The sequence below is a fragment of the Leptonychotes weddellii genome, chromosome 5 (assembly GCF_054177405.1).
Source record: "Leptonychotes weddellii isolate Sample4059 chromosome 5, ASM5417740v2, whole genome shotgun sequence".
Lineage (NCBI taxonomy): Eukaryota > Metazoa > Chordata > Mammalia > Carnivora > Phocidae > Leptonychotes > Leptonychotes weddellii.
Genome location: NC_138373.1, coordinates 126,044,460 through 126,071,695, shown reverse-complemented (window position 1 = coordinate 126,071,695; position 27,236 = coordinate 126,044,460). Strand labels below are relative to the sequence as shown.

The following is a 27,236-nucleotide window of genomic DNA, read 5'->3' as shown; positions in this document are numbered from 1 at the left end:
CTACAATAGCTGAGGAGAGACATAAAACCAAAAAAGGAGAAGCCAGACATTTCCATTTGGATTGAGTCACTGAGGCAAAGTCATACTTGCTTACATTCATGTGGATTAAGAGTTAGAAACTACAAACCCAGCAAATGCCCTTGATTTATGTGCATTTGTTAGACACTCTTGATCGTTTACCCAAAAATCCTTGGGGCTGGTTATTCTTAGGGTGCCCACACCTTGTTCCTGTCCTCAGATCAGGCCTAGCATGCACAGTTCCCCTCTGTACCGTTACATATGGGCATGCAAATGACTCATACACTCAAGTGTTTCTCACCTGTTGGGCCTCCTGAGGTGTCACTTTCCAGTCACAGTAACTCATTGACACCTAATTCAAGAGAGTCTGACACGTTTGGGGGAATCTAATAGCATTCTTCCCTGTAGATGAGAATGTGTTTCTTGAAAACACTCAACGATTCAGAAGTTTTTCTTCTTCAGTACAATTAGTACTTTTCTTTGAGTTTTCACACAGGTGATGACAGCCCTGAGCCAGATAGATTTTCTAAAAGGTACTGATATCCTCTAAAATCTAGTCTACATCTTAAAACAAAAATGCATACCCATAACTATAGTGATATATAAATTATCCTTTGGGAAAAGATGGTTGAATATTAGATTGTCTGGAGAGAAAAAAAAAAGAGAAAAACAAAACTATTTCTTCAGGTCTAAAAACAAAGACAGCAATTTCCAGACTCACACGTATACTAGGGAAAGTTGATCACAGCCTTGCTCTGGAAGAACTGTCACTTGACCTTTTGAAATGTTGACTCTGGAGTACAGAAAAAAATTCATACCTTTCCACACACGGACTGATTCAAAAGAGAACACCAGTATATTAAAAATGCCTGTTTGTGACAAATCAGTGTTTTATTTAGTATTTCCTAAACAGTTCAGGTCACTATTTCTCTGTCAGTGACACCAAAATATCTCATAAGAAGAAGCATGCCCCCATACAATTAATGTTGGCCCTTAATATTATCTGTTAGAAAATCACAATGTATTAAACTCAGTGATTTCCAGTTATTATAGTTTTGCCTGTATTATGTTCTTTAACATTGCTTCTTTCTCATGCCATACACCCAGATATATGTCTCTTATAAATTCTGTATAGTGCAGAGTTTTTTAAGATTGAGAAGAATTGGGCGCCTGGGTGGCTCAGTCGTTAAGCGTCTGCCTTCAGCTCAGGTCATGATCCCACGGTCCTGGGATCGAGCCCCGCATCCGGCTCCCTGCTCCGTGGGGAAGCCTGCTTCTCCCTCTCCCACTCCCCCTGCTTGTGTTCCTGCTCTCGCTATCTCTCTGTCTGTCAAATAAATAAATAAAGGGCGCCTGGGTGGCTCAGTTGGTTAAGCGACTGCCCTCGGCTCAGGTCATGATCCTGGAGTCCTGGGATCGAGTCCCACATCGGGCTCCCTGCTCGGCAGGGAGTCTGCTTCTCCCTCTGACCCTCCCCCCTCTCATGTGCTCTCTCTCATTCTCTCTCTCTCAAATAAATAAAATCTTTAAAAAAAAATAAAAAATAAATAAATAAATATCTTTAAAAAAAAGATTGAGAAGAATTAAATGTAATGTTGCTTTGAGAATTTCAGTGCATTTCTTACACAGTTGATTCTACCCTCAGATTAAGGGAAAATGCATCTGGAGTTAAAGTCATGTAGCACTCAGTTCTGCTGCAAAACCCAGCCTTCCAACCCTTATCTGGCAGTTTCTCCCCTGTTTCAGCTCAAAGGCCTTTACGTGGGCTCCAGCCCTGCCAGTTGGGGTCCAAAGGACAGAATCCAGTGAACTAGAGCTCCCTTTTCCTATTATCTTAGCGTATTCTTACTAAAGTTATTGTGGTTACAAGAGTTCGCGATTTAAGCAAAACAAACAAAGCAAAAACAAAGAAAACTTTTTCAAGGGCCAAATTGCCCAAAGATTTCACAAACAATTGTGCAATTAAATTTCCATTGAGACAGAAAATAGAACTATCTGAGCACATTGGATTGCGTCTTAACCACACTGCTGTCAGGGATCCCATCCCATGCCAGATCACACTCGGGATCAGCCAGAGTGGGTGTTACTCTGACAAATTGGCTCAAGAGGAAACAGAATTTAAGGATTTTTTTTTTTTTTTGAAATGAAACTTTGAATGATGTTGTAATCCAAAATAGAAAAAGATACTTGGACTACAAAAAAATATATCCGTTATGGGGCTCAGTTTACTCTAACAAGAAGTACCTAACTACGAACAGTGGCAGACGTGTTCAACATTCACAGCTATATATGGAGCACCTTGTCTGTGCCTGACCTTGTTCTAGATGCTTCTAATTATCTCTAAACAGAATATGTGAAAACATCGGTCCTCCTTGAGCTTATATTTGATTGGGATATAATAGACTGAGGTGTAAATGATACTCTGTGTTCGAAGATAAGTGCTGTGGAGAGAAATAAATCAAGGAACAGGGATAAAGAATGTCTGGTGGGGGTCGAAGGAGGGAGGGAAAAGACACTCAGAGAAGGTGACATTTGAGTAAATATTAAAAGTAGTGAGGGAGTGAGCCATGTGGAGACAGAGGGCACAAGCATTCCACAGAGAGAATAGTGGGTACAAGGGTCTTGAGGCTGAAAGGCCTGCGCCGTTTCCAGGGAACAGCGAAGAGGCAGCATCATTGTGTGAGGTAGCAGCTGAATCAGAGAGTTGAAGGGGTAGGAGAGTAGATCCTAACTGCCGCTTTGCCTTTTATTCTCAGGGAGACAAGGAGTGATTGGAGGGTTGTGAGCAGAGAAGTTACGGTATCTGACTCAAGTTTGAACAGGTTCACTCTGGCTTGTGTGGTGTAGTATTTTTAGAGAACTAGTCAGAAGTTTCACAATTAAAGTGTTCCAGCTTTTAAAAATGGCTTTTGTACAACTCCTGTAATTCACCTCTGACGATGTTATGTGCTTCCTAGGTGGTGAGCGCCTATTTACTTGCCTTTTTACTAAATGTAGCAAAAAACGGCGGTAAATGTCTGTTTCTTCCCCTTCACTGCCACTCAGCTGCCACATCACTGAAAGTGTTTCTTGCCCTATTGGATATAACATTACAACTCCGAATAAGGCTCCTCAGCTCCCTGGAGGCCTGCTCTCCACTGGCTTGCACGTATCCCATGCCGAGTCCTTCCTCTGACCCCCTACCTTTACTGCTTATCCTGCTTAGAACGCCTTTCCACAATCCCTTCAAAGCCAGCTTGGTTGCCACAGTCCTTCACCAAGTGTTTCCATTGCTTTTGACCCATATTCCAAAATCCTCCCGCTCAGAACGTGCATCACCGAGTTTTAGCATCTGTTTGTGTACTATATTGTGTTTTTGGACAGTTCATGTGTTTGCTTTTTCTATCTAACCGGGGATCTTGTGACAAACTGGGGCCATGCCTGTATTCTCACATGGGACACAGGTCTAAGCTCACAACAGGTGCTTACAATGAGTACCTTATGGTTGGTTGGTTGACCCTTCAACCCCTTTCTCTCAATACCAGTAGCAGTGAGACTAGGCTCCTTGAGTCTGTTTTTCAATGAAGGAATGTTGGGAAGCCCGAGGGAATGGGGGATGGTACAGCAATCCAGGTGAGGAAGCCCCTCTAGTTTTCACTTTGGATTCAGGGCACCCATCACTCTTCCCCGTCACAGGTGCTGAATAACTGACAGGTAGAACTGACCTGTGCTTTCCTTGCTAGTCCCTCAAATGAAACAGCAGTTGATTTATATGTCTCTTCAGCTGCTCTAACTTCAGTTTTTGTTTTGCCTCTTTGTTTCTTTTTTCACACTGATTATTTGTTGGCAGCATCCACTGCAAATATAGAAGTTCTCACTGAAAAGCATTTTCGGTTATATACAGTTGACATTGAACACTGTGGGTTTGAACTGTTCGGGCCCACTCATATGAGAATTTTCGTCGATAAATACACTACAGTATTATAATGTATTTTCTCTTCCTTATGATTTTCTTAATAACATTTTCTTTTCTCTAAATTTACTATAAGAATACAATATAAAATATATATAACATGCAAAGTATGTGTTAGTCTACTGTTTATGTTGTCAGTAAGGCATCCAGTCAACAGTAGGCTATTAGTAGTTACGTTTTTGGAGAGTCAAAAGTGCAATGCAGATTTTTTACTGTGCGGGGGGGTTGGTTCCCCTAGCCCCTGTGTTGTCCAAAGGCCAACTGTATCTTAACATATTATAATAAGCAATTGATTGTTTGATGGTGGGAAATAATCAAATGCTTCATTTTGGAGTTCATATATGATATTACTGATACATTCCTAAAAGCGTGAAAGATAACACATTCAAAAGAGCAAATAATATACTACGTTTTTATCATTTGTGTGTAAGATCAAAACATACTAAGGAACAGAGAATATATTTTCCAGTATAGTCCCGGTCAGGTATATATCAATTTGAGTTTCAACACATATTTGCTATTTCAACAATGAACGACTCAAATTGGTTTTGTAAATGGATGTCAGTTATAAGGCTCAGTAGTAGAGACAGTGATTAATAATGCATTTGTCAAGGCTCTTTACAACATTTTTCTATCAGAAACAACCATTTGTTGTCATTGAGGTGTTTCATTTTCATTAAAAGCAGGAGTGATTATAAATGAAAAGGAATGTACTATTGAATTTCACACCTTACATTGCTTTCTAGTGATAGAAGTTAATTTCCCTCTGAGTTCTCTTTAAATGAGAGGTAATTTCATAGACTAGATTAAAAAAAAAAAAACTCAGAATATAGCTACCTGGACCTGGAGAGCATACTAAAATGAAGCACATGTCTTGAATGGGACTAAAATAACCAAATTTATCTACTGCCTCTATATACAGACATTTTCTCTATCATTGAAATCGTAAGGAGAAGTGAGCAAGGCAGATGGAAGAAGCCTCATTTAGATCCCATGATGTATGCTTGAATATGCATATGTGGGCTATTTTCTTGTTAAAAAGATAAGATATTTGCTGATAATAGAATTCAGCTTTTTAGTCCATTAACATTTAATGTTTGAATTTTGTGAATAAATGTTGGGAGAAATTATTTTTAGATGTCCGTGTTTCACTCATAAAATCAGTGGGTGATTTCCATGTATTACTAAAAGGAAGAAAGAATTCTGTTATTCTGTATTATCTCAGAAAAAGTTTGTAAAGGATTATTGGTTTTTTAAAAATATTGTCATTAAAAATAGTCACCACTGTCTTTTTCAATGCTACATAACTAATAATCTCTGCTGTGTACTTCAGGCATGAACTTCTAGAAGAAGCTCGGAGGAAGGGATTACCTTTTGCTCAGTGGGATGGGCCCACTGTGGTTGCATGGCTGGAGGTAAGAGAATTAAACCAGAAAGCTCTTAAATTCATCACTTCAGTTTGATACTTTTTCTAGATACAGGTAAGGATGGGTTCCTGAAGTCACAGCTTTCGAGTAGCCTGGAGTAGCTTATAAAGGGAATATTTGCTTTATCCAGGGGCCTATGGGCATTGTTTGGATCTTACTCTGATACATTCTTGTGATTGGGGCAGAAGGAAGCACCTAGTGGGATAAAAGGAAGTTTCTCTAAATCTCACCATCTTCATGTCCAGAGAAAGAGAAGACAGCTATTGAGCCACACATCTATTGTCGCAAGAAAACATCTGTCCCCATCCATCAGTCCAGAGTTCTTCCTCATCAGCAGGTTACAGAGAAGAGCCATCTCTATCTTCAACACTTCTGTGTTTTCCAAGAGATCACTGTCAGCTGATTGCACAGAGAACCATTCCTTTGCTTGGAAATTAATTCTAGAACCTAATTCTCTAAAGCCTAGAGGCCAGCTAGGTTTAGCCACTTGGAATAAAGCAAGAGAATACTTAGCCCCTTGTTCTCCTCTGGGTCTGAAGTGAGTGTTATAATGAAACAAGAACTACATTCAGCATTTTCTACAGAACACTGGGACCGGGGGGGAAAAAAAAAACAGCACCTGAGCAGGGTGGGGGGCAGCAGGAGCAGACTGGGACAGTGGAGGAAACACACATTTGATCACAAAAGACCCCTTCGTACCACGTATTAATAGTGCTCACTGCCTATTCCGTTTGGTTCTCTAATGTGGGCTGCTAGCAGCTGCCGGGAGATGCCAATGTCAGGGCAGAGAAGAAAATAGGCTTTTCTTGCCTGGCAGAGGCTATTGGAACCATTGTTTTAAGTGGTTGGAGATGATGAAATCACTGACTTTCATCATCCTATCATATCCAGAGCTAACAAATTAATCAATGAGGAAATATGAAAACCCATTTTAGTTTAAAAACTAGTCTTATATACATAGATATAAAGACATACTTTGCATTTTTTCTTAGACTGAGTGAAAGAAGCCTGGTCTTGCTTTATTTTATTTTCTCATATCAGTCAGGGGATTTTCAGCATATTAGTGATCAGAGCTGCTTCTTCCAAATGTGCTTTTAAAATTATGATACTTTAAAAATCAATTATAAGGCAACATGCTTAAGAAAGCACACTTTAAAATTGATAGCAGTTTTTTTGTTCAGTGTCACTCCAATAAAATGAGCTGCAGTTTGACAGAGAGCTGCTATTTTGGCAAGTGATGAACAAAGCCTTAGATGAAAAAAGCTTTATGACATTAAGGAGCTAGGAAATGACAGGCAGTGAAATTTTGTGCTAATTAAACCTATCCTGAGCACACAGAAGTTGCTCATAATGTGCTTCCTAAAGTGACTCAAATTATAAAATGGAATAAATAAGATGAGTGAGCGGGGTGATCCAATGACGGAGAGCTCTTAACTTTCCACCTCCTTTAGTGACTCCTCGTGTGCACAGCCTGGTAAGAATGATGTGCAAACATAAGACTGATGCTTCACACACCATTTATCAACACCAGAAACTTTTTGAAAGTCTAATTAGGGATGATACCCATAATAGTGTATTGGCAAGCATTTGGGTAATATTATTCAGTATAGAAATCTAAATATCTTAGAAAGAGGGGGTGAAAAATCATTAGAGTCCAGTGAAGGTATATTTAGATGTTTACTTATTTTGCACAACATGAGTTTATAAACTAAGAAGTCCCATCTTCCATCATGTCTAACGGTGCCTGTCAAGGTGAGGTCAATACCTTGTGCCGCACCTGCTGGAAGATGGTACGAACTTCTCAGTGATGGGCTATACTTAGAGCCCCTCTCCCTTGTCTTTTATCTCTAATCACAGCCCAGGCCACAGTGACTCAAAGATTTGGCTTTCGGTTTGTTTGTCTGCCTCCCTTATAGAGACAAGTTAGCCTCCTCATACGACAGAATTTTTTAAATAAAAGGATATCTGGTTAGGTTAGTTATCTATTACCATGTAACAAATTATCCGAAAACGTAACATTTATCTTCTTCATGGCTTCTGTGGGTCAGGAATCTAGCTTGGGTTTCTGATCAAAGTCTCTCACGAGGCTGCAATCAAGGGGTCAGCCAGATTGGCAGGCATCTCAAGGCTTGATGTGGGGAGAATCCACTTCCAAGCTGACTCTGGTTTTCACAGTCATGATTCAGTTCCTTGCTAGTGGCTGGCCAGAAACATCTGTTCCTTGCCACGTGGGTATCTCCAACAGGGCTGCACACAACATGGCAGCTGAATTCCCCCAGAGCTAGAGCACTGAGACGAGGGAGGGAGAGAGGACTAGCAGGAGTGAAGCTACCCTCTGTTTGTAACCTCATCTGGAAAGTGGCATCCCATCGCTTCCACAATAGTCTATTCATTAGATATAAGACACTGGTTTCAGTCCAAACTGAAAGGCAGAGGATTACACAAAAGCAGAAATATCAGGAGGAAATCCCTGGGATCCATCTTAGAAGCTGCCTACCACAGTGCCTAGAAGTAATAAAGCTGACTCTCTTTGTTTTACAAATGAAGAAAATAAGGCCAAGGTTTAGAGAAGTTCCAGGACTCACCAGTGACAGTGAAGCAATTAGAGCCCAGCCTTCTGGTCCAGAGCTCTGGGCATTGATGTTTGCTGATTTATAGCTTGTCTTCTTTTTCTTATTCTCACTTCTCACTCTTTTTGCTCAATCTGTTCATATCAACAAATAAAATAGTCCAAAAAATCACTATTTTGGACATTTAAAGACCAAGATTTAAACTGCTCACTTGCCTGTGCCCTGCTTCTTATTCATAGCTAATGATGGGGGGGAAGGGGAAATGGAGAGAATATTCCTTTTTCAAATGTGCGTAATTCAAATGCTACAACACCATCCATGTGAGTTGGCATTCACCCAGTGCTTAAGATGTATGCAGACACTCTTTACCGATTCCATTGTCTTTTAAGAGCATCATAGCAAAGTTGAAAAATTGGAATCCCTAAGTTCTGATGCATTATTCATTTTCTTACTCTCTTTAGCTAAAGTTTTCCAGATGTTTGTAACTTCAGTCTCTCCCTCTAGCACATCATTTTATCCTCCAAAACTTTGTCCATGCAGAACATCAACTTAAGTTCACACAACTATCACATGCTATAGGTAGGTATGTGAGAAATGGGGCTTAACTACAATACAGGCTTGGATCAAAATCACATGGCTGGAGGTGGTAGAGCTGTCTCTTTCTGTGACAGAACTTCTTTGCCCTCAGAATTCCAAAGGAGATTGATAAATTGAATTCACGCATTAAACAAAGTCGATTGAGCCTTTACCAAATGCAGCTTGTGGCTGTTCTTGTCCTTAAATCCAAGGGGGCAGGGGTGGATTTGGTGATGTGCAGCTATTATGTTTAACCTAATAATATAAAATAGTTGTTAAATTGCACACCCTAGAGACCCAATTTCAAATCTTTAGTTCCATCACTGCCTAGCTGATATTTTTCAATAAATTGCTTAATGCCTTTGTGCCTCTATGTCATCTGGGGAAAATAATAATAGCATCTGTCTTTTGGGGTTTGGGCAGTAAAAGAGTTCATACGTGTAAAGTACTTGGAATGGTGCCTAGCACTAAGAGACACTATTAACTCTTAGTATAATCTGTGTGTGTGTTTTTTCCCTATCCAACAGCTCTGGTTGGGAATGCCTGCTTGGTACGTAGCAGCCTGCCGAGCCAATGTGAAAAGTGGAGCCATCATGTCTGCTTTATCAGACACTGAGATCCAGAGAGAAATCGGGATCAGCAATCCCCTGCATCGCTTAAAGCTGCGACTAGCAATCCAGGAGATGGTTTCCCTAACAAGTCCTTCAGCTCCTCCGACATCCCGAACTGTGAGTCCGCTTATGCTCCTTCCCTCTCCAGTGCTGGGCAAATAGCAGCCTCTCTAAGTCCACAGAGCCAGACTGTGGCAGCACACATTTCAATGTCAGCATGAATTATTCCGAAGAGACTCAGCTTGCTCTTGATTAACCTTGCTGCTACTTTTAATAGGTTTTCAAGAGAGGAGCTGTGATTCCGATCAGACTTGAAGGCTGTGACCAAGATAGACTTTTGAGCTAGTTTCTAACTAAAGTCTACATTTTTCTCCCAGGCAACAGTATCCCAAGTTTACTCTTTTTTAGGATGTTCCCTTTAAAAAAAAAAAAAAAGAACAGGAGATGAGCTGTTGGCATTAGTGCTTTCTGAAGATGCAATGCCGAACTCACTACTTCTTATGCAGTTTTCATAATTATGCAACTATGCAGATATTTGATATTTTATAAATACCAAGTGGAAAACCTTCCTTCAAATTCTCTTTGCTTCTCATTTATAAATCCCTATTCTTCTGATAATTGTGTCCCTATCCTAACGCTAGGAAAGAACAAAATGTCTAAAAGAAAATGCATGCCAGATGACAAATTCATATACTAAGAATAATTCCAAATAATATTCATTCTTCAGTCCATTCCTGATTTATATATATCTTTTGCTGGTAACGGATATGATTTCTGATGTTAACTGAATTTCTCTGGTCCCATGTCTTATGCAGAATAACAAAATATGAAAGAATGAGGTAAATTTGAGATGTGGGTAAAAGATAGAAAAGTGGTTATTACTTTATTGCAGTTTTCAGACACAAAACTCAACTTGAATATAACTTTTTCTCTGTGGCCTTCAACAGTCTGAAAGAATTGGCTTCATGTTTATTGCACCTATCTTTACATTCCTTCCCACCATACTAGATTCTAATGCCAGAAATACCAGGTCAAATTTAAAAAGGTTTTATCTTTCTTGCATAATTCCATTTTAACTTCTTCTAAATAAGATGTAGAGAAAAGATATAATTTAACAAACGTTATGTATAACATTATTTTAAAATGTCTATAATGTTGTATCCTCTAGCTGACGTGTTACTTAAGCTCAGAAGTAATACAGAATATGTTTAACATAAAAGCTGAGTAGGCCATTAAAATAGATATTGTAAACCAAATTCAGATCTGATAGAGTTTAATTTCCAAGTGAGAGCGAAGCATCACAGCTGGTTTGTATCAACACTCTTTTCCCAAGAGCAAAAGTATACGTGGTTACTGAAAATGCAAAATTGGAGCCTTTGAAGTCCCAATTTCAAGAGGAAAAGTAGAATATATTTTATGATTTTTATTTAACATCCAAATCCATTTCTTAATGGAAAATAGAATAATTAAGCACTATTTTTCTAAAAATATCTAAGTGAACTTAAGAAATTTAAATCACAAACTATTAAAAGTAAGAGCATACTCAGTTGTTTAAAGAACAGTCAAATGTGGAGAGAACTTACAATGAGACTCTTCGCGATCTAGCGATCTAGCCTCAGTTCACCTCAAAGGCTTTATCTCCCCAGGACAGGATCCCAGTGACACAGAACTACATTCAGCTTGCTAAACTTTCATGCTTGTGGGTGATTGTGAGCTTTTGCAATTGCTCTTCACTCTGTCTGGAACATTCTTCCCACTCCAGGATCACCATCCTTCCCCAACTCATCCTTCATCGAATGATTCGTGAATGTTTTTCCTTGAAAAAGGTTTCACTATGCACCAAAATCTGGTTTTTCCCTTCCTGCGTTACCACTCCATATACTTATAAAAACCAATTAAAATTTTTTCTTAATTTATCTTCCACTAAAGTCAACCAAGGATATTATCAGTTTTCCATGGCCTTAATTCAGTGCCAGGCAAATTATAGAGAGTAGTCAGTAAACATTCATCTTAAGAATGGTGATTGTACAAGTCACTCTACCAACCAATGCAGAGGCTGTAAAATCTGTATGGCCTTGACTTCTATGCCCTTCTACCATAGGACAGCTATGGTAAAGAAAGTAAGACTTGCTCACCACTAGGCTTAGTAGGAGATGAGATAGTTTAATTCCTCAATGTTAGACAGAAGCAAAAAGTTATGGAATTCCAAAGAAACCTTCTTTGGAATTTGAATAAGCCTTCAAAAAGGAACTAACAGTTCATAGACAGGTAATATATTATTAATTAATTATTAAAAATTACTAATTTTGTTCAATATTAACTTTTGGATAAGACACCTTTTCAGTCTATTTCTTTTATCTTTTTATAAAGATGAATTATTTCACATCATATATTATTTTATATTTTTCTTTTAAAACTTAGTTGTATAGCATGAACATTTTCCTCATATTATTAATATACAATTACAATATCATATCTAATTGCTGCATAACTCCTTCATGGAAATACCATAATGTATTTAACCAAATCCCTAATATTGTACATTTTGCTTATTTAACAATTTTCATTGTATTCACAATACCATAGTGGACGCACATATAGCTATATTGTTGCATAAACTTTTTCCATAGCAATATTTATGTATAGGGCATTTATATTCTTATTACTTTTAAATCTAAATCGCCAAATTGTATTGTGTAGGCTTTTCTTCATCCTTTTGTTAACATTGATTGTTACATTGCTTAAATTTATATTTTTAAAATTACTACTAAAGTTAAAATGTTTTCATATGCTTATTGATTTAGGATTTAAATGAATTACCTATTAGTAATTTTTTCCATTTTTCTAAAGGATACAGGAATATTCCTCTTTCTACTAATGTGTAAAAATTCTTTATTCAGAGAGGATATATACCCTTTACCAAATACTGATGCAAGTTACGTAAAAGATAAATTGTATCTATTTGTTATAATAATAATCTACTGAATACTTTTTCTTCCTTTTACTCCACCACATGGAAGTATTTACTCATTTCTAATACATTTTAAATATGATTTGCTTTGCTTATAAATTTCTAGTAATGAATCCACCATATAAAGTGAAGACTAAAACATCTTAAAGTCATCACCTAAAGTTATATATTAGGATTCACATTTTATTTTATTTATTTATTTAATTTTTATTTTTAGAGGGGGTTGGGGGCGGAAGGAGAGGGAGAGAGAGAATCTTAAACAGCTCCATGTGGAGCACTGAGCCCAACACAGGGATGTTATCGTGTCTCCCAGAACACTGTAATTAGTTCAGACCATACAAAAGTTTCTGTGTGTTCAGGTTTGGGTTCGTGTTCCTCAGTCAGGTGTATCTTCCTTATTTTCTCAAATTTTCAAGAGAAAAAGACAAGGTTGTTTACTTAGGCTTTTTTTTTTTTTAAACTTAACAGAACTTCTGTCTGATTCTGCCTCCTTTCCTGTCTACATGAAATGGGCCAGACCACCAAAAGGAAAATCTAATATTTACATTTATTATTTTCTTGGGTCAGCCCTAATTTTCCAGCTTTCTGTTTCTTCTTCCTGAGCTGCTGTTACTGTGGAAAGTCTCTTACCTAATAGAATAAGGATGGAGATATCAGTTCATTGCAATATTTGGTTAAAGAGGGAATGTCATAAAGAATAAGTACATGCTTTAAATATTTTATCTTCAATAAAAATATGTAAATGTTCAGGCACTTGTAAATTTTAAATAAAACACTTAGGACTTTTCTTTGAGTACAATTCCAATGCCTGGAGTTCTACATTATCTTTCTTTTATAACTTCATACATAAAACATCTTCAATTTTTCTAGTTTGAGTTTCTTTTTAAAGTGATAACTTCAGGATACTCAAAAAGCTATTTGAGTGCAGAATCCTCCTGGACATTTACAGTCTTTTCCCCAGACTTTGATGAAGTTGTATCTCATTGATAACATGTTATAAGATTTGCCTAGATCTGTCTTTCCAAGTAATTCAACTCAGTGTTCTTATGTGAGTGAAACTTATTTTCATTTTATGTAACATTTATTTAAATTGCCTAATTAAAAAATAGTGCAGTATAAAAAATGGGTTTGGGAACGCAGGATTCAGCAAATTCGAGCAGAAATGTGAAGCATAAAATAGGCATCAGTCAGCACAATATACATGGGAAACAAAGAGCATTTATGAAACAAAAGATTTACTGGAGTGGAAATTGCTTAACAAAATTTCTAAAGAAATTGTTGTAAATTTCTAATGAAATTGTGATAATATCCAACATCAGTGGATGCCTAAGTGTCAGGTACTGTTTGAAGTGTTTTACATGTTATAACTTATTTAAGCCCCACAACAACAACACTATGAGATAGGTACTTTTTTTTATATCTGTTGTATAGATGGGAAAAACTGCTGTACAGAGAGGTTAAGTGACTTGTCTAAGGTCACACCACCTTGTTGTTTGCCTCAGAGTTTATGCTACTATTAAGTACACCCTCCTGCTTCCTGCATCTACCTGTTTTCTTCTCTTTTACAGCACTCTTCCAGTCCGCTTTGGTTCCCCTTTCCATTATTAGTAACCTCATAATAAAGTGAGGTGCAATTGTGCAAATGCTAGTCTTCATATAATAATTCTCTTCTTATATTGAAAAACATAAAATCAGATGGGGAGAAATGTGGTTCTGGGCCATTTCAAATGTGAAAAGTAAATGTCAAGTTTATTTACTTTGTAACTCAATTATCAAGTAGAATAATACTGCAAAATGACCTAGGAAGTAACAGAAGTTACTTCCAGGTAGATAAGGTTTAGGATTATTCTGAGGTCTTGCTGCTTTACTTATTTGCTATTTCTGCCAGCAAGAGAAGTGATTATTTTCCCATAATTAATTTTCATGAGTTATCCCTTAAACTAATTTTAATATTTATTTTTATGTTGTAACTCTCTCCTGAATGACTTAATTAGGTAAGTGCTTTAATCCTCAACATCCGTTAGGAATCTTCCTCCTAGTTCTCATTTGATAATACTATCTATATATTCTACTCTGATTGGGCTAAGGTGAGGCAATTGAGGCAGGTCAAGTACAATACTGAGGGAGGCATGCTCTGTCAGGTGCTGACCTTGCATTTGCACAGCCATGAAAGTGAGTGCTTCCTTAAGTTTAGTCCCCTTGACACCTTACCTGCTTTATCTTAGTCTCGGAACTGTATCAAAATTGATTATATTATAGTTTAAAATTTTCAATATTTTTTTCTAGTATGAAGTACATTCCTAACCCACTTAACAGATATAGAATCTAAAATTTAGAGAGGTTTAGGAAATGTCCTAGGGTAGTAACTGAAAAGTGGCATTGCTAGAACTCAAGTGTCTTTATTATAATTTGGTAAATTTCCAGATAGTTGAAATTTTAGAAATCACCTATTAGATTCAGACTCTTAACCACACACATACACACACACACACACACACACACACGCACGAAAATGACTATAGGTAGGTATTCTTCAGCTCAGAATTGGGGACTACAGCATAGACTGCCAAGGAATGAGTAAGTCATTTTTAATGGCTCTCAGAGAACCACAATCAAATTATGGGATCCTTGTCCTTTATGCTTTTCCAAGCTACTTTTTTACACTCTTTATCTTTGGACCCCAGGCATAGTATCCTCTGTCCTTTGGTTGCTCAAAGCCTCGCCCTCTAGCTGTTCCTTAAGATATGCTCTTCACTGGAATGCTTATGCTCTACAGCAACCCTTTATGACTTACCCAGGTGAAAGTTCCATACCTTTAGCAGGTGGTGAGGAGAAAGAAATCTGAATAATTGACTTATGGCGCATGGGCTTGCTTATAAAATCAACTTGTTGAAACCTCAATGAATGTCTAAATGATTGGATTGTGCAGAAGCTATTTTATGAGTTACTTTACAAGATTCTAGAACAGACAGTGTTCCTCACAAGTAAAACTACAGGTCAAAAGAGAACAACTAACATACAACTTAGGTAAGTTTGCCAGCTGTACTTAAGAAAATTGCCCTCAGTATATATTATTTTGCATGTAAAGAGCTACAGACCAAACCCTGGCTTCAAGCATCTTGCCCATTCCAGAATATGATGATAGACTGGCCAATATAAACTTTAAGATAAACTCTGAAGGGGATTATACATGTATGAATTCCAGTATGAGATAATACGGGTCAAGTTTCTTACAGAAGGAGGGAGATCTTAATTATTTCGATTCACAGTTAACAGAGAAGCTACAAAAATCATTGTAAAACGAGACTGGCTTAAGTGAATTTCAGGTAACCATCACAGCAGCTCCCTTTGAACAAACAGTTCAGCCATTCAGGCGAAGCACTGTGGTCTCTGGGTATAAAGGGTATGTGACACAGGAATGTTAAGTTCTTTTTAGTATAGTGCACTCTTCACAAAGTTAATAAAAGCAATATATTCCAAGTGATTTAATGATTCATACATCCATATGCCTCTGTTATATTGAGCACCGTTCCCAAAAGCTGGGAGTAGAGGGGAGGGGCTCTTAATAACATAGGTGACTCTGGTATTCAAAATAGTTCCTAAGTACACATAGTTTTATCTTATAGGGAAAAATTCAGATATACTCTAAATTCCAAAACGGTAGGAAAAAGAATTTTGCACATATAAATTTTACATATATGATGGCTGTCCTCTGGGATTTTTTTAAGTAAGCTCTATGCCCAACGTGGGGCATAACTCCCCTTTGTTACTCACCTGTATATATATATTCTTATTCTATATTACGCTTTACTCATATATATATAATTCTCTTATAAATGAGATTTCTCTTATATTGAATTATACTCATCAATTTAGTTTATATGTAGTTATTTTTCAAATTATAACATAATTTTTAACAGAAGGAAAATTAAAACGGTGCTATGTGTTGGTAGAAGAGGCCAGAGAGAGTTACGGTGGAGGCTCACGTTGGGGCATCAATTTTGCTACTTCCAATTCTAGACCCCTTCCAAAACAAGTTGTAAGCAATGTATGGGATATAAATTCCATTGTAACTATAGGATGGACGTACTTGGACAACCCTGCAATGTTCATAAGGATTTCTCAGTGAAATGGTGGAATTTAATGGGAAGTGGTTCCCTGTAGCCGTTCCCATCAACAATATGTCTGATCTGTATGTTACTAACTGGACTTTAGTTTAGAAATTGTGCATTATTCAGTGTATAGAGCAAATATCATGGGTTATCTTATTTAGAAAACAAATGCGACTTTATAAAAGAATAGTGCCTGCTAAAAGGAAAATTTCCTTTTACATCATGTTCTTCTCTATAATGGTATAAGACACTGCTGAGAAATTGGGAAGCCTAGGTTTTGTAATTTCTGACAGCATTTAGTAAGGTTAAAAAAATACCCTTTAAATTAAAAATAGCATTTTACTTCTTTTTCCTCTATAAGAATATAGGAAAACAACATACATAGGGAATTATAAAAGGAAGAAATCATTTGGGAAAAACTGATATTAGTTTCCAGACAGATGATGGTAGTGCTCTCTGCTTTGTATTGACCACCAATTTTCTCTTTTCAAGGACATTGAAGAATCAAAACTTTGTGAATGAAATACCGGTAATAGCACAACAAAGTACCTGTGCTTTTGTTTTCTGAAGAAAAATAAATACATTCCCCTACAGATCAAATTTAATCAGTTCTTTATGATTACAAAAAAAAAAAAATTGGATCCAATAGCTCCCTACCTTTGAAATGCAAATCGTGATTTGGCCTTTTTCCTGATTAATAATCACAGGAGCATCATTTTAAATCTATCCCACAGGAGCTTCACAGCATGCCTCTTTCTATTTAATCTTTTTAAGTAGAAGAAAAAGGGAGCTCTGAGCAAACCAGCAATGCTGTCTCTCCTGTGCATGCTGTAGAAGCAAGAGCACTGTCGTGGTGCGGTGGGGCTGGTAACTTACAGTACTGCTGCCTTTCTTCTTTACCACTGCTTCCCTACTGTGGACCCCACTGCTCCCCCCCCCGGGCCTCCTCACTAGCCTTCAGGCAACGTTTGGGTGACCCATGAAGAAATGGAAAATCTGGCTGCTCCAGCAAAAACGGTTAGTCTTACGGCTTTGTTGAACGTGAAGAAAAGTTATTTGGCTGCTATTGGGATGAAAAAGCTATTTTGTGTGTGACAGATCAGAGTAATGGGTATGTTTCCATAGCAATGTGCATGAAAACTAATATTTTTCGTTAAGGTTTCATTTTACTGCACTTGGACATTGTTAATGAAACAGGGCTAGATGGTCATAATGAGTTTGTAATATGCAGGCAATAATCAAGAATTTTACAATGCTTATTTATCCATCTTGCAACCCTGGGAATTTTTAGTAACAGATATCACTTAGTATTGTGCATATTCACAGGTAATACATGTTATCAAACCCAATTAAACTGGTAATAGGAAAGTTCAGATTGAACACTCCTTTTTTCTTTTTCTTTTTTTTTTTTTTAAGATTTATTTGTTTATTTGAGAGAGGGAAAGAGGGGAGAGGTAGAGGGAGAGGAAAGAGGAGAAGGAGAGAGAATCCCAAGCAGACTCCTTACTGACCACGGAGCCCAATGTGGGCCTCAGTCTCACACAACTGAGATCATGACCTGAGCCAAAAATCAAGAGTCAGATGCTTAACCGACTGAGCCACCCAGGCGCCCCGAAGACTCATTTTTAATACAAGCATTTAGTTTCTTGTACTTTACCAATACAGAACTTAAAACTCCACCCCTCCAAAAAATATTCTGTTCATTTGATATTCAAAGCACAGGCTTAAAGAAATTTTTAATGACTTTGATTATAATTGTCAGCTTTTAAAAATATAATATTACATATACTCATTTTTCATTTAAAGTAACCAAGTTGGGTATGTCATACATTTTATTCTTAGCGGCTTCTTTTAATTTAATGTCCTTTTGGTTGTATCTATATGTGAAAAATTGATTATCTAGTTTATGAAGGATAAAAATGCCAATGTCATTTTCTAACTATATTTCTAGTTCAGTTTGTTGGGTTTGGTTTTACTCTTGTTTGCTTTTGTTTGTTGTTGACCATTGCTGAAATCTGTTTGATTACCACAAAGCTTTGTTAGAGGGAAACAGTTACTTTTTGTACTTCATTAATTTACTTTATGTTAGATTTTTTCATTGTGTGTGTGTGTGTATGTATGTATACATTTACGTGTATTGTATACTTGTATATATAGAATCAGGAATTTTTATTGTAGCTTTCTATTCTACATTTACATTTGGAAAACAACATACTTTTAAGAATTAAAAAAGATTTGGAATGACCAGATCAAATATATCATGAAAAGCCCATATGTCATATGTGTGTATGTTTAATTGGAATTAACTAAAAACTACATGGTTGCTCTTGAACTGCTAAATTGATTACTGTGGGTTTAATAAGGATCAGTGTATTTATCTACTTAAGTCATAATTAACATTTTCAATAACAAACAATTTTGCTTCTGCTAGAATAGTTTTACTGTCTTCATTTGAGATTAATTATATTCATCTGCTTTATTAATCATTCCCTGCTGCTAACACAGAAAGAATCTGAGGAAGGAAGCTGGGCCCAGGTAGGAAATTCATATGCTCTAAAACAATATCATTTAGTATGCTAAGAGGATATAAAGTAAGAAACTGTAGTATGTCGTAATATTATAAATCTTCACTTAGCTTAGGGTTAAGCTAATATGTATATTTGAATTTGTTATGTTTAATACTATATATGTCTTTTTAAATCACCATATTTTGCAAAGAAAATGAATATCATTTCATACCTGGCCTCTTTCAAAGGGAAATTTTCTTTCTTTTTCAAAAGAAGGAACTGTAACTTAAATTTCTCTGAAATTGCCCCTGAATATATTTAATCAGGAATCATTCAAGTTGGATATAAAAGGGGGTGTTAAAAAAAACCTTACGAAACATATGTTTTAAAGTATAATGGAAAGCCTGGGCGGCCTGGGGTCGAAGGCCATGTGTCAGCATGAGACTAAAGGTCTGAAGTCACTTCCATTAACTGAGACAGCCATATGAGACAGGCATCTGTACTTTGAACAAGCATGTGTGTTTGCAAGGAAGCTGCACATTTTTCAGCATTCCCACATGACATACAACCAAAAGAATTAATGCACGTGATTACGCATCTGATTCAAACCTTTGACTATAAGAAAAACTTGGTAGTTATTACTAGGACCTATGTTTAAACATTCAGTAAATTAGGGTGGTATTTGGTTTTGATTTTGGTAAGAATGTCATCCTTTTTAAGAACACACAAAAGAAGGGGAGAGCCTGAGACTTTCATTAGAAATACATGTTATAATTACAACCTTGAATTTGTTGTGACATAAAGAACTGTAAAATTAGTAGATAGTAATAGTCCTTTTTAACAATTGGTTTAGAGGTGATGGTTGACTTCAGTTTTCATTTTGGCTGTCATGAACAATGCTTGGTTAGATGAGTTCTTTCATATTGTTATATTAAATAACTAGATGATTTCTTTGTTTTTTGACCATACCCTGCTTCTTAAATACAGAGTCTATACTGATTGATTTCTAAAAGAGACTGATTGTTCCCAGTGACCTTTATGGACCACTGGCTGCATGCTTCACTAGATAACAACAGTGTCCACACAAAGCTTCAGCATTCTGTCTCTCTAGACTTGTTGCTCCTTTCTCTATTTGTTTACCAAGGTCTCTACTTTCATAGTAATGGTAATAGTAGCATAGAAGAGATGGTGGAGTATTAGCAGACAGATAAAAATCAATTAAATTAAATAAACTTACCTATACAAAGAATCTTTAAACTCAGCGTTTATATTATGCCATTAATCGTTTTTTAATTTAAAAATGCATATTTGTATATAATGTAATTTCTTTTCAGAAAACAAAACAAACACAATCATTTCCTATAAGCAGGTACCATGATACATGAACCCAGAGTTCCAGTTTATCAAATTAAATCAAATACTTAAAGGCTAGATATTACTTCTGCTTTTTTCCCATATATCATAGTAATCAAATGTCAGTTATCATAATATGCAATATCCTCCTATTACCATCTCATCTTATTGGCTAAGAAACTTGACTGCTATAAAACAATTCTAGTGTCCGGTTTTTCTACAGACTCTGGCTTATGGAGATATGAACCACGAGTGGATTGGAAATGAATGGCTTCCCAGCCTGGGGTTACCTCAATACAGAAGTTATTTTATGGAATGCTTGGTAGATGCAAGAATGTTAGATCACCTAACAAAAAAAGATCTCCGTGTCCACTTAAAAATGGTGGATAGTTTCCATCGGTAGGTTTTTTTCAAATAATAATTAAAATGAAACAATAAATAATGTATATATTACTAGAACAAAAAGATGTCTAGGAGATAGAGAATTATGCTGTTGAAAACATCTGTGTGCATATACTTGGCAAATATTTTCATGCAGCAAATTGCAGGGACTATCTAATGTAGAGCTTTGTACATATTATGAGCTCAAAGTTTATGGAACCACACATGTACACAATTCTCCTGCAGTGTAAATCTTTTTTTTTTTTTTCTGTATCTTTGGGAAATTCCATGTTTGTGATTTGTATCTGTGTATGTTTTTATTTTTATTTATTTATTTATTTATTTATTTTTTAAAGATTTTATTTATTTATTTGAGAGAGAGAATGAGAGAGAACACATGAGAGGGGATAGGGTCAGAGGGCAAAGCAGACTCCCTGCCGAGCAGGGAGCCTGATGCGGGACTCGATCCAGGGACTCCAGGATCATGACCTGAGCCGAAGGCAGTCGCTTAACCAACTGAGCCACCCAGGTGCCCTGTGTATGTTTTTATATTAGGAAATTATTTATTAAGAATAAAATTAAGTCAGTTTCAACTCTATAAATATATATATATGGTTATAAATTATATAATTTAGGTATATACTAGAAAAAATTTGACAGAGCACTGAATCCTAACCAGTAGACTACCAGGGAAGCTTAGAAAAAATTTGAGAAGGAATTTTTCTCTGAAGAAAATGTGTTTTTTTTGTTTTCATATAAATATTTTAATATTTTTATTTGTGCATGAATTTTCAGAAAAAAATACCGAATGGATTGTGAGACAGCCATAAGGACACATGAATAAAATGAAACCTCTTTTTTCAAGTTGTTTACCATCTAGGGTGAAGAAACTTGTTATAATACCATGTCATAAATGTCATGCTGGTATCTTTGGAGGTTATATGAGAAATTGTCAGTTGGAGTATGATTCTTTTTTGTTCACTTCAAGTTTTTATTTATTTATTTTTTAAAGATTTATTTATTTATTTATTTATTTATTTATTTATTTATTTGAGAGAGAGAGAGCACACCGAGCAGGGAGGAGGAGCAGAGTGGGAGAAGCGACTCCCTGTTGAGCAGGGAGCCCAATGAGGGGCTCAATCACAGGACCATGGGATCGTGACCTGAGCCGAAAGTAGACGCTTAATTGACTGAGCCACCCAGGTGCCCCTCAGGTTTTTGTTTAAATTCCAGTTAGTTAACATATAGCATAATATTAGTTTCAGGAGAATTTATGGTTCATCACTTGCATACAACACCTAGTGTTCATCACAAAAAGTGCCCTCCTTAATACCCATCACCCATTTAACCCATCCCCCACCCAACTCTCTCTATCAACCCTCAGTTTGTTCTCTATAGTTGAGTTTGTTTTATGGTTTCATATATAGTTTATATGATGATAAATTAATAAATATAAATGTAGATGATTTTGGCTTGCAAAACCCTATTTGTTCACACCCTGTCCAACATTTAATTAGTGACTGAAATGAAAATGGTATAAAAAGTCAAATATGTTGATGACATAAAGTTAGGATAAAGAGATAATAATTGGAGCTCTTCAATTAAACTTATGGAGATGTTTTGAATCTTAATGCAGTTGTTGACACTGTTGGATTAATTTTAGTATAGATAAATATGATGTAGTTTTTAAAAACCATTAAAATGTTGGATGGGAATCCATGATTTAAAAGTAGATCAGGTGAAAAAGGTATGATTTATACTTGGCACAAAAATCTCAGTTTTGGTTAATGGCTTACAGGGCATATTTAGATTGTGTTTATTTTCAGACTCAATAAAGTCCTACTATATGGTGAGATGAAAATAAGAAACTCGTAATTTATGGGTATTAAATTGTTATTGATAAAGTGGTAAGAGCCTGGTGGAAAAGTTGAATTAATTTTTAAAAATTTCTTTAATTTATTTTTTTATTTTGAGAGAGAGGGAGACAGAGCGAGCAAGTGAGCACCCGAGCAAGCTAGGGGGAGGGGTAGAGGGAGAGAGGGAGAGAGAATCTTAAGCAGGCTTGACTCCCAGCATGGAGCTGGATGCGGGGCTCAATCCCATGACCCTGAGACCATGACCCCAAGACCATGACCCTGAGACCATGGCTGAAACCAAGAGTCAGATGCCCAACTGACTGAGACACCCAGGCACCCTGAAAAGTTGAATAAATTAAAGACATTTAGCTTGGATAAAAGTAGACTTTAGACGTTTTCCTATGTTTTGATATTATTACATGATGGAAGAATAGTATTTGCTCTGTTGAACATGTACTTTTCTAGTTCAGATAAGTGTAGATAGTAGGGTGAATGACTTCTGTTCAATAGAAAGAACAGCTTTGTATGACTCCCAATTACCCTATTGTATACACATTATTAGGCAATGAGTTCCTGTTCACTGAACTCAAATTTTACATGGTTGTATTAGATTTTCGAATACTAGAATCTTTGATGATATATTTGTGCCTGTTTCCCATTCTTCACTAGATTTTTAGTTGTTCTACATTATAGTAAAAATGATTATTACAATGATTTTTTTTTTTTTTAAATAAAAATTACTGAAACAGGGTTCTCTTGGTTCAGGGAAATACACAAACTTCATCTTTATGCTCTACTTAGTTCTGACTTAAAGCAGGTAGTACTGACTGTATAGTGCATCCCACTGTCGTTTTATGGCCCAGTTTTCCATCTGATAGACATTGACCTCCTGGGCGCCTGGGTGGCTCAGTCGGTTAAGCGACTGCCTTCGGCTCAGGTCATGATCCTGGAGTCCCGGGATTGAGTCCCGCATCGGGCTCCCTGCTCGGCAGGGAGTCTGCTTCTCCCTCTGATCCTCTCCCCTCTCGTGCTCTCTGTCTCTCATTCTCTCTCTCAAGTAAATAAATAAAATCTTTAAAAAAATAATAATAATATATAACCTCCTTGCAGTACAATTTTATATTACGTATAAAAACTTGGCAGAAATGAGCCAAGAGCCATTGGTTTAACCTCGAGCTACCTAATGTCTATGACTATTATTACATCAGTATTATCTGTTTTTCCACTACATTAGTTTGCTGGGGGCTGCCATAACAAAATACCACAGACTGGGTGGCTTAAATAACAAATTGATTTGCTCACAATTCTGGAATCTAGAAGTTCAAGATCAAGGTGTCAGCATGATTGGTTTCTTCTTGGCTTGCAGATGGCTGACTTCTTTTGTGTCCTTACATGATCTTTCCTATGTGTGTGCACTTCCCCGGTTTCTCTGCATGTCCAAATTTCCTCTTCTTTTTTTATTATTTATTTATTTTAAGAAATCTCTACACCGAACGTGGGGCTCAAACTCACAACCCTAAGATCAAGAGTCACACGCTTCTCTGACTGAGCCCTCCAGGCGCCCCCAAATTTCCTCTTATGAGGACACCTACCAGTGAGACTGGAATAGTACCCACCTTAAGGGCTACATTTTAAATTACCTTTTTAAAAACCCTATCTTCAAATATAGTCATATTCTGAAATACTGAGGGTTAGGGCTTGAGCATTTGAATTTGAGGGAACATAATTCAGCCCATAACACTTTGACTTTTTTCCCATTTCTTCTGATTCTGAAGTATTGTAACTCAGCATTGTCCTTATTAAAATGCAAGGCTTAGAAATGCATCCAATGCTTGGGTATAACCTGCCCAGTGTCTATGTCTAAATTTCTGTGTATTTCTAAATAAGAAATCACTAATAACAATGCTCTTTACTCTTGAAGCCTAGAAATTATTTTTTCCTATTGTACTCTTTCACATCTTTTATATCTAATATCACCATGTCTTCTTCTTTCTTCTCTCTGAACATCTCTACTGTCTGGATTTTCTTTTTATGATCATGGCAGTTGTCCTTTTTGTGCCCTTTATTTTCACAGCATTGACCCCTTAATTGACTTCCCTATCCTTAGATTTACCTATTCTCTCCATCTCCGGTTTTCCTGCCGAGTTAGTCTTCTTACACCAAAACCAAGAAACCATTTATGATCAATTCTTTTTGCTGTGAAAACCATCCAAATAATTCTCTGTCACCTAGATGTATTCCACGCTTATGCTGAATGAGGCTTTCCTTAATGTTACTCCATTCTCCATATGTAATCATATTCCTCCTTACTTCCTGGCATGGATTTCCAACTCTGTACAGTATGTCTCACTATCACCACACACTTAAAATTTTATTGGCAACCCTGTGTTCATGGTGCTCCATTTTCTTTAATAACCCTTTCTCTGCTACCTGACCTTTAAGGATCTGATCAGTTTTCTGCTCTCCCACAATATCCTTTCCACACAGAATTTCATTATCTGCTGACTCATTTCTTTCACGTACTCTGTATCACTGAAAGGTGGTGGCTATTCATTTTGGTATGTGGTTCTCTGTCTTACTTTAACTTATTCATGTGTTTGTATTTCTTTCTCATCAGCTTAAGAAGAAAGTATACATTTTTTATAAATTCCTTCCTTTCATCACAATAGTGGCTTTAAATTCTTTCCAAATGAGTAAAATGTTCATTTGTCTGCAAATAATGCCAAAATAGCTTGATGGAAGACAAAGACATATGGATGAACAACATAATCCATAGTTATTTTCAAGACTGTGGTTTTCTTATTTTGAAATTAATATTTTTACTCTTTAGAAACATGGTGTGCTTCAAATAACTGTAGTTTGGTTCCCACCAGTACTAAAGGATTTAATTACAAATGTAATTTATTATTCTGTTGCCCTAAGAAGTAGTGCATAGTGTTGACTATGCTTAATCAAAGAACATTTATTATCTGCTGAGTAAATTCAATGTGTTTTCTTCTTTTTTTAAAAAAAAATAACAGAACAAGTTTACAATATGGAATTATGTGCTTAAAGAGGTTGAATTATGACAGAAAAGAACTAGAAAGAAGACGGGAAGCAAGCCAACATGAAATAAAAGGTAGTATGTCTTTCTTTCATATCAAATACCTTTTTTTTCTGGGGTTTTTAGTTTTCACTTTTATGAACCCCAAATGCTCTATATGTTACAAGGTCTCTAAGTAGCATAACTATTTATGCCACTATTTAGAATTGTGTCATCATTATTTCTTTTTTATTGCTTTTATGAAACATTAAATATAAACATAAAAAAGATATCATCACTTTATAAGGTGAATATCCCATCTAGGACATATTCTTGATTTTTTAAAAAAATTGCATTGACCCCTTATGAACAAATGAATCATGAACAAATGATAATGAACAAATGAATAAATTAAGATTTATTCCTCTGGGACGCCTGGGTAGCTCAGTTGGTTAAGCAACTGCCTTCGGCTCAGGTCATGATCCCGGAGTCCCGGGATCGAGTCCCGCATCGGGCTCCCTGCTCGGCAGGGAGTCTGCTTCTCCCTCTGACCCTCCTCCCTCTCATGCTCTCTGTCTCTCATTCTCTCTGTCTCAAATAAATAAATAAAATCTTTAAAAAAAAAAAAAAGATTTATTCCTCTGAACCTATTAATTATACATTCTGTTTGTCCTAAAGATACCTTCAGGTAGACATTTTCGTCAAACTTTTTAATAGAACATTCTCATATTCAACAGAGAAACATGGTATATAATTTATTTATAGCAGTTCATCTTTGGTTTATATCATTTGAATTTTATTTCAGTGCTTAGAAATTTTATTTTGTACTCTAGTTACAGAAATTATATAGGGATTTTATATAGAAGTTACACAGAGATTTCCCCTCTATAAATGAGACTAATCCATTAATAATTTCAGCTATAATTGTTAAGTCAAAGAAATTATTTAGAAGCATTGCTAATTGCTGCAACTATTGTGTGTATAAAAAGGTTTGATTTGAATAAGAAAAGACACTCCCTATTACAGATTAGAAAAGTATTGTATTTAATAATTAATGCTCTAAATGTTGAGAACTACCTTAATATACAGGGGAAAGAATTGTTTAAAAGAACATGTGAGATCTTATATTTATTAGACATCACTTTACTTTTATTACTATTGTTGAAAGAAAATTTAATTGTTGGGTATAAGTATTTATGGGTCTTCTTCAGTAAAAATCATCAGTCCACTTATGTCCATTTATATTTTTTTAAAGGAAAAAATTTCTCATTAAGGGAAATATCACCAAATTTTTTGCGGAAGATTTTGGATACAAGCAATGTTTCCATTTACTCTTTCCCAGGAGTTGATATATGGGAGCATTTCATCAAATTCAATAGGTTTTTTTACATTAATTGTTCACAGTTAGGCATGAGTCTCTGTTTTCATCTTCACTTCTTTTGGGGCTCACTTTTTGGGGGGGCTCACTTTAAATATGAAAATAGTATGTGCTGCATGTTACATTACCCTTTCCTTCCTATTCAAGTTTAACGCTGTTTTATTCTTAAGGATTATCTTAGACTTCTATCATTTTCATTTGTGATAAACAATGTCAGAAGTTACTTTTATCTTTGGCAGTTTGGGGAACAGCGCATTAGTTCTAGTAGAATGGGCTTGAATGCACGTGAAGGTGATTGGTTAATATATTTTTCTATATATGGTTCATTGGAGAGTAGATAAACACACAATGGATTTCTTGTAACAGTTCATTTGACTCATTACTTAGGAGCAAGAAAGTGTTTTTCCATTATCAAAGTTGAGTTGTTTGATTTCACTTTATTTTGGGGCCCCAGGAAATTGCAAGTTGTTTTCAGTACATTGTCATTCAGTTGAGTTGAAAT

General features: G+C 36.2%; 1 protein-coding gene across 18 annotated transcripts in view; it reads left to right on the top strand.

Moving 5' to 3' along the window:
- PPFIA2 (PPFI scaffold protein A2) overlaps positions 1–27,236 on the top strand; it is a 464,553-nt gene that overhangs the window by 424,142 nt on the left and 13,175 nt on the right. For 12 of the 18 annotated variants that reach the window (XM_081822131.1, XM_081822133.1, XM_081822147.1 and 9 more), the window contains 6 exons: positions 5,304–5,385; positions 9,071–9,271; positions 17,192–17,254; positions 18,743–18,772; positions 20,303–20,496; positions 25,355–25,452. In XM_081822131.1, the coding sequence (XP_081678257.1) occupies positions 5,304–5,385; positions 9,071–9,271; positions 17,192–17,254; positions 18,743–18,772; positions 20,303–20,496; positions 25,355–25,452 (668 nt within the window). The remainder of the gene's footprint in view (positions 1–5,303; positions 5,386–9,070; positions 9,272–17,191; positions 17,255–18,742; positions 18,773–20,302; positions 20,497–25,354; positions 25,453–27,236) is intronic. The other 6 variants (XM_081822149.1, XM_081822134.1, XM_081822141.1 and 3 more) reach the window with 2 other exon arrangements.